Source organism: Oryctolagus cuniculus, chromosome X, assembly GCF_964237555.1.
Source record: "Oryctolagus cuniculus chromosome X, mOryCun1.1, whole genome shotgun sequence".
Classification (NCBI taxonomy): domain Eukaryota; kingdom Metazoa; phylum Chordata; class Mammalia; order Lagomorpha; family Leporidae; genus Oryctolagus; species Oryctolagus cuniculus.
This window is the reverse complement of record NC_091453.1, coordinates 91,140,818-91,148,932: the sequence shown is the minus strand read 5'-3', so window position 1 is coordinate 91,148,932 and position 8,115 is coordinate 91,140,818. Positions and strand designations below refer to the sequence as shown.

At 50.9% G+C, this 8,115-nt stretch overlaps 1 protein-coding gene across 21 annotated transcripts; it reads right to left on the bottom strand.

Annotated features, from left to right (window-relative positions):
* Positions 1 to 1,856: 1,856 nt before the first annotated feature.
* ARMCX2 (armadillo repeat containing X-linked 2) lies at positions 1,857 to 6,461 on the bottom strand. Of its 21 annotated transcripts, none has more exons than XM_070066885.1 (7): positions 6,239 to 6,461; positions 5,913 to 5,993; positions 5,582 to 5,641; positions 4,994 to 5,056; positions 4,601 to 4,676; positions 4,435 to 4,504; positions 1,857 to 4,255 (listed from the first exon to the last, which is right to left on the bottom strand). In XM_070066885.1, exon 7 carries the CDS (start codon positions 4,133 to 4,135, stop codon positions 2,270 to 2,272), a length of 1,866 nt encoding a protein of 621 aa, XP_069922986.1. In that variant the 5' UTR covers positions 4,136 to 4,255; positions 4,435 to 4,504; positions 4,601 to 4,676; positions 4,994 to 5,056; positions 5,582 to 5,641; positions 5,913 to 5,993; positions 6,239 to 6,461; the 3' UTR covers positions 1,857 to 2,269. The 21 variants fall into 21 exon arrangements, with proteins under 21 accessions (XP_069922986.1, XP_051683406.1, XP_008271305.1 ...); XM_051827446.2 differs by having other exon boundaries at positions 4,605 to 4,676; positions 6,239 to 6,445; XM_008273083.4 differs by having other exon boundaries at positions 5,582 to 5,993; positions 6,239 to 6,445.
* Positions 6,462 to 8,115: the final 1,654 nt, after the last annotated feature.

Genomic DNA, 8,115 nt, shown 5'->3' with positions numbered 1-8,115 from the left:
CGGGGTGCCAGCGCCACAGGCGGAGGATTAGCCTATTGAGCCGCGGCGCTGGCCCTTACTCCTTTTTTATTTTTTATTTTTTTAATTTATTTTATTTTATTTTTGACAGGCAGAGTGGACAGTGAGAGAGAGAGACAGAGAGAAAGGTCTTCCTTTTGCCGTTGGTTCACCCTCCAATGGCCGCTGTGGCCCGCGTACTGCGCTGATCCGATGGCAGGAGCCAGGTACTTCTCCTGGTCTCCCATGGGGTGCAGGGCCCAAGCACTTGGGCCATCCTCCACTGCACTCCCTGGCCACAGCAGAGAGCTGGCCTGGAAGAGGGGCAACCGGGACAGAATCCAGCGCCCCGACTGGGACTAGAACCCGGTGTGCCGGCGCCGCAAGGCGGAGGATTAGCCTAGTGAGCCGCAGCGCCGGCTCCTTTTTTATTTTTACAAGTCTCTTATTACCACCATGTCCTAACAGTTCCTTTTGTAAAAAAAAAAAAAAAAAAAAAAAAAAAAAAAAGATTTCTTTATTTGAGTTACAGAGAGACAGAGGGAAAGACAGAGAGAGAGAGAAAGAGAGAGAGAGAGAGAGGCCATATTGTCCATCTGCTGGTTCACTCTCCAAATGGCTGCAATGGGTCTCCCACATGGGCGGCAGGAACACAAGTAATTGGGCCATCTTCTGCTGCTTTTCCAGGTACGTTGTCAGGGAGCTGGACAGGAAATTTAGCAGTCAGGACTAGTGCTCATATGGGCTGCCACGCAAGTGGTGGGTTTGCCTGCTGTGCCTTAACATCTGCTCCTCATTTATTTGTTTAAAGGTTTCTTTATTTACTTATATGAGAGAGAGAGAGAGAGAGAGAGAGAGTCTCCCATCCATTGCTTCACTCCTTGAGTGGCCACAACAGCTAAGCCTGGAAGCCTGGGCCAGGCTGATCAAAGCCAGGAACTAGAAACTCCATCCTGGTCTCCCATAGGAGTGTCACAGGGCCAGGGACTTGGGTCATCTCCACTGCTTTCCCAGGCCTATTAATGGGAAACTAGATCAGAAGTGGAGCATCTGGGATCCCATATGGGATGTCAGCATTGCAAGCGGTGGCTTAACCCTCTGTCCACAATGCTGGCCCCTCTAACAGTTCCTGTAGTCACCACGTCATTTCACCCTTCATCATTGCATACTTGCTTTATTATAACTTCCTAACAAATGTTTTCCTTTCTAGTCTCCACCCCTAACCCCATTCCAGCTCCAATCCATCTTTCACATTGCCACTAGATTATTTTTCCTTCTGTGAAGAATGTCCAGTAACTCCCATGGTTTCCATTCCAGGCACACTAGCTGCCTATCACAGGAACAGATCTCCCCACCTCCACTGAGCATTTCCTCTCACCCTTTCCCCTCCTAGAATGCCTTTCTTTTCTTTTTTTTTTTTTAAGATTTATTTATGTATTTGAAAGTCAGAGTTACAGAGAGAGGAGAGGCAGAGAGAGAGAGAGATGGCCGGGTCTTCCCAGGCAGGTATAGGGTCCCAAGGACGTGGGCCATCTTCTACTGCTTTCCCAAGCCATAGCAGAGAGCTGGATTGGAAGTGGAGCAGCCGGGTCTTGAACCGGCGCCCATATGGGATGCCGGTGTGCTTCAGGCCAGGGTGTTAACCCACTGCACCATAGCGCCGGCCCCTAGAATGCCTTTCTGTGGTGTCTAGCTCAGAAGTGCTCTTCCCCCTTGAAGCTTTCGAAGCAACCTCTGTTTTATTTAACCAGAGAGCATATATTTGACAGTGAACACATGCTGGATACTGTTAGTAATTCTTCTGTATTTATGTACCTTATCTCCCCAGCTTGCTTGTACATTTAAGCATGAGAAAAATCTTTTGTCAGGTAAAACGTACAACTTTATTGATGATACACAAATGAAATCTTTGGTGGCTAAATTCAAGTGAAAACAAATAACAGAATATTAGGCCATTCGAAAAGGACAGGATCACTGTCAACTCACATAGAGGAATCAGAAGAAAACATTTCCATCCAAGTAGCACAATTCAAGTCACAAATGCATTTTCAGTACAAGAGGACTATTTATTTGGTATTCATAAAATGATTCAGCTTAAAGCTGGTGACTGACACAGATAACATCACTATGGATGATACATTATTCAAAGCTGGCAGCTGAAGAGATTCCTTTACTATAAGGACACATGGAAAAGCAGTAACTTTGCATTTTCAATGCTTCCAGACTGCAAAACCAAGACATTTCTTCAAGTCTTTTAAGAGCACATAACCAATCAGAATTTGTTCACTAGTTTGATAACTTTCACTTTCACCAAGAGGTCATGGTGATTTGCTAAGGCTCGAATTTTCTTAACACACACTCCAGATGTAGTGCACAGGTAAAAAAGGGAGCCTTTATTGAATTCTCTGTAGTTGAACACTTCTGCTCTGAGATTGTCATAGATGATCTCAAAAAGAGTAAGGGCATTGATAAGAATTTCTGACTCCACATAAGAATTATAGAGGGAACTAAATGATGATGGCACTTGGGTGCTGAGAAGTTTTTTTAGCATATCTGGATTTTCAGCAAAATTCGAAAGTATTTTCAAAATCTCAACCTTGATTTTTCCACCACCCTGAGATAACAAACGGAAAAAGTTTGCAATGGAATTGACAAGCAGGTGCTGGTAGTCATTAGTAATAGTCATGTTTGTTAAAAATTTTAGTCCAACGACCTGGACCGCTGAGTTCAGGTTAGAAGCCATGATATCATCCATAACTTTATTCATGTAGACCTGAAGCCGGCCCTGATTTTCATAATTCTCACTCAGGTTATTCATGGCCATTAAGGCTTTTTCCTTAATGTGAGGATCAGTTTTGTTGATCATATTTGCAATAATTGGGAGGCCTCCCAATTTGCGAATTGTCTCTTGGTTGCATGAGTAATTGGCATTGTTGCTCAGGGTGAGCAAAGCTACCTGTTGGATGAAAGGATCATCCGATTTCTGAAGCAAGGCCAGGACTTTCCTGAGATCTCGGACGCCCAGAATCTCATCAATCTCATAAGGAAAGGGGCGCTTCTGCATGGCCACAGGTCTTTTTCCCTTCCCTCTGCGCTGGGTCTCGGGCTCCGAGTCTGAATCAGACTCTGTGTCAGTCCACCCAGACTCCCCTTCCTCAGAATCAGGGACCTCTGCCAGGAAAGCCTGGCCTCCATTAGCAGAGGCTGCAGCAGCTGCTGCAGCCCCATCTCCAGGGCGGAAGCCCAACCCCAGTTCGTCTACTTCCACCTTATTTCTTTTGCCCTTGCCCTTGCCTCCAGTGCGGGACTTAGTTCCACCCTTGGCTCCACCTTTGGGGACAGCTCCAGTGGCTGGCCCTGCCTTAGGGATAGCCCCAGTGTGAGCCCCGGGAGTTGCTTTCTTGGCAGCTGCTGCTGTTTTAGGTGATCCCGAAGTCCCAGGAGCTTCAGCAGCCCCAGCAGGCACTGCGGGCACAGCAACCTCAGCCACCTCTGTAGGTGGTACCACCCTGGGAGCCTCAGCTGCCTCAGTAGGTGCTGCCACCCCAGGAGGCTCTGCTGCCTGGGTGGGTGCTGCCACTTGGGTAGGTGCAGCTGTCCCAGCAGGCGCTGCTGCCCTAGGTACCTCTGCTACACTGGGAACTTCTGCCACTTTGGGGATCCCTGCCACTGGGGGGGCCTCTGCAGCTGCAGGAGCCTCTGCCACCCCAGGAGGTGGTGTCACCACAGGAGCTGCTGCAGCCCCAACCGCTGATTCTGCCTTAGGCATAACCCCACCCCCTTCTGCTTCTTGGACCTGAATGCCGGCCTCACCGTGAGCCTCAGCGCTGGGTGCAGCTGGGGCCACTGCTTCGGCTTTAGCTGTGTCCAAGGCAGAGGCTTCGTCCTGGGGCCCATCCTCTGCCCTAGCACGGACTGGGGTTGGGGGACCAAATCCTGGCCCAAGGTCGATTGTGAATCCGGCCCTTAGCCCAGTCCTAGCCCTGGCTCCAGTCCCAGCTACAGCTCGGTTCTTGGGCTTGGTCAGTCTCTTTTTCTTTTGGTCTCTTCCCCTGGTGTACTTGTAGACACAGTACCAGGCGCCGGCTCCAATCACTATCCCTGCTGCTACACAGCCAGCATCCCGAACACGGCTCATGGTGCAGCTCGGGTGATTCTCTGATCCAGGACGTGGAGCTGGCTTGCTCAGGTGAGATGTGCACTGGTCAGGGCTCAGCCCTTCAGGTCAGGCCCACGAGTTCTACCAGCTGAGCAGGACCTAGAGGACAAGAATAGAAACAAAGCTTAGGGTTCCGGCTCACTTCCTGTCTAACCAGGTCTTCTTAGAGGAGACACAGTGCTTGGTGGCTAGCACCCAGACACAGGTGCCAAGGCCCCCACTTGCTGATTCAGGGAGCTGCTCGTTCAATGTGTTCTGCATTTCCAACCCCAGCTCACCTTGCCAACGTCAACACCTCCACTTTCCCAGCACCTAAATGGGCGGGGTAATGAGAGACAGTATACAGAGCTGGTGGAAAGCAGAAAAACAGTAGAGATGTCAGATCGCACTGTGGTGCTCCCACGCCACCCACCCCCGGTGCCCTAGATGTGCTTAGGCACATACCGACCTCCCAGGACGAGGACAAGCTTGCTCTTTTCCACTCGCCTCCCGTTGCACTGCCCTAAAGGCAGACACAGACCTGTGCGCAGATCACAGAAAGGGCGGTTTTGAGCCTTTGGGGGACAAATTGTGCTTCCCTTCCTGAGCTCAACTGCAGTGGGTGGAAAGGGTCACTTTCTCAGGGCTTCTCTTTTCCTACTTATCCTGTTCCTTCTCAAGCTACTTAACTCTGAAGATGGATGCCACGCCCCTTGCCCTGGACCAAAAACCATGGGCCAGGGGCAAGGGTGTCTTTTAAAAGAGAAGATGCAGGAGATGCCCGCAGTCCCAGACTGTTCTGACTTCTGCCACACCCACACCAGGGGTCCATGTACTGGTCCCATCCCCAACACCGACCTGCAAAGAGTCAGCGCTGTTTCTCCTTCCTTCAGTTCAGTTAAGCTTCATCCTAAGGACAGACTGCAGGGCAGAAATATAGATTGCAAGCATTGGAGCCTCATGGCCTGCTGCCTCGATCAGCACCCTGGGCACGAGCTCCAGTCATTAACTGCCTTTTAGCATTCCCATCCCAGAATGTCCGAGTATTCTATCTCTGAATTCCCTCCACTCTCCTCACCCCTCCCAGGCCACTCCAGTCCCCTATCCTGCGCAGGCTCTCCAGGCATTCAACCCCTCCTTTCACTTGGCCCCGCCCCGTCCGCCATTTCTCCAGGACACACCGCCACACCCCTTCTTCTGCACCGAGCTGGAGGGGGCGGGGCGAGGGTGTAGCGAAAGCTGGATGGGACACGGCTTAGGGGATTCCTGCCAAACAATCGAGTGTCCCCTTCCTAGGCTCACCAGTCCTTCACTCCCCAGCCCCCAGGCCCAGCATTAGCCGCAATGTCTGCCTTCTCAGTTTCAGGGGCGTTTCTCTGCTCTGGGCTCCGCCTCCCACCCCCCACCCAAATCCCCCGATAACCGCCATTTCTCCCGTCTGCATACTCGAAATCCTTTTCCAGCACCGAAAAGACAGGGATGAAGGGCTGTGGGGGCCAGACGTGTCTGGAAAGCAGTCGGGGAATTAGCACGACAGTATAATACCAGATTGTCTCAACGTCTCCCTCCCGTGATGCCCAGGCAGCACCAAACCCGCCATCTCTCCTACAGAGGGTAGCACACCGATTTCCCAGCACCCCCCAAAAACAGGCGGCTAGCCTGGGGAGGGAAGGGTTGCGGGGGCGGTGGTGGGAAAGGGGGTCTGCAAAAAGGGGGTGGGAGAGAACTGTCCAGATTGTTTGCAAATTGCATGCCCCTCCGAGCACCCTTTCCCAACCTCCCCGCTGGCCTTATATGCGCTGCCACGTTTATTTCTCTTCGCTCCTCTTAGAACAGGACTTGATGCGGGGTGCGGGGCCTGAGTGTCAAAAACAAAAAGCAAGAAACACTGGCTGCCAGAGGAAGGAAGTGGATTCTCCGCAGTCTATGAAAGTCTTTTCGTCCTCCGCCCCCCTCCCCGCCCCTCACCAAAATGAGCGGCGTCTGGGCGCCCGGAGTCTCTACTGCCCGCCAAGAGCTGGGGAGTCGGAGGTGCCCGCAGCTTCTAGCTCCCGCATCTCCAGGCCACCCCAGTTCAAGGGCCGTGCCCACCCTCACACCCACCTGCCAGGATCGGGGTGGGGGGGTGGATTTTCTCCTCCTCCTCCTGCTCCTCCTCCTCCTCCACCTCCTCCTCCTCCTTCTCCTCCTCCTCGCTTGGGTAAAAACGCCTGGCAGTGCGCGGCGTAATAGAGTTGGTACCCAGAGGAGGACGGCGGACGGCGGTCAGGGCTTTAAGTACCTTTGCCCACGTCAGCTCCTGGTCACGTGGGGGCTGCATCACCAGTAAGCTTGGGTCCCTAATCTCCACTCCCACCAAGAGTAAGAGCCCTCTCCTGTACCCTACTCCCACCTCACCCCAGCACAGCAGGTGCTGTCACTCATTGTTTCGCCGCTGTAGTCCCGGAGGCCAGAAGGAGCCTCTTCTGCCTGGGAGATTTTGCCCTTCTTTGGTTAATCGGCAGGGGCTGCAAGTTCTGGGAGGGCTACTGACAGTGTTTACTTTTTTGTTGGGGAATTGTCTCATTCTTTCCTGGGCTACTGAACACCCTTCCTTCCCTCCACCTCCAATGCCCCCAGCTCCTAGTCCCCATTTCCCCCACAATTGGGTTCCTGCTCTGGTATAGGTAAGGGCAAGCATGTCACGAAGGATACAAGGAATGGGACTGGGGTCCACCTGTGCTTCCGGAATACTCATCTGCTTTGTTTTTAAAACCCACCACCATGCTCTTTCTTCTTATAGTAAAGAAGTACAATAAAACAAGAACTCCGTGTAGGGCAAGCATGTTTTATGAAACAGATTTCCCACTTCCATGGGAAGCTATCATTAATTTCCACTAAATTTTACCGCTTGAAAAATGAATTACATTGGCCACACAGGCAGCTTCAAAAAGCTCGTGGAGAGATAAAACTAAGATAAGTTTATTTTCATGCAAAAATTGAAATTCAGGAATAGTTGGCTCACAGATGCGTTTCCATGAATTTTTGATGACTTCTCTATGCATGAATTTTAATTCTTCTTGCGCTATAAAAATTCATCTTTTTATTTTGCATACACTTATAGTTTTCAGAACATGCGAAGGTATTTGAACATCTGAGAGTAAATTTTCTCACCAAGATCGCCATATCTCCACATGATCTGTAAACTGATCCATGGAGAATGGTTCATTTGTCCAATGCTATTTACTCTGGACAAATCCTTCTGTTTCTCCTTCTGGGACAGCTTTTAAGTTGAATAAATAAATGATCCTATCGTCCTGATAGAGAAACCCATTTACTTAGTAGTCCCAAACCATCGCTGACTGCTGTGTGAACCTCCTGACGGCTGTAACCACGGCAGTTTTGAACACCTGTCCTCATATTAGGTTCCAGTTTAGTGATTCAGCTCTGCAAAGGGAAGAGCTGTGAGGCCATGGAAACTAAGAGTGAAGAGTTCTGGGTGGTGAAATCTTGCCTGCTCTATCAAGGGTGAGGTGTTGTGCCCTTACCACCTGTCACATTCCATTGCTCCCACCCCCTGCATTCAGAAACCTGACTATCTTACTTTTTACGCCAAAAATATACATGCACCGGTGACCAAGGTGATGACCTCCGCCCTCCCTCAAAGACTCACAGGGGTCAGAGATTCCTGTTCTCACCTATGCCTGTAGTTGAAGATTTCCAGGAAGCCTGAAGAAATGAGTGCTGGGGAAGTTCCCAGGTCCCCCTGTTGTCTACCCTGATTCAGTGCCCAGGTGAACATTGCTTCCAACACTGTCTGCTCCCATCACCTGGTCTGGCAGGTGCAGCCTGCTGGGCTTCTCACCTTGGCCCCCTTCACTCTAGGCACCCAGGGAGAATCTCATTTTGTCATTGCCTGCTCTTCTGTACACTTTGGTGCCCCTTAGCCAAACATATGCTTGGGCCCAAGGAACAATTCCTTCTTGACCACTCTGATTAGC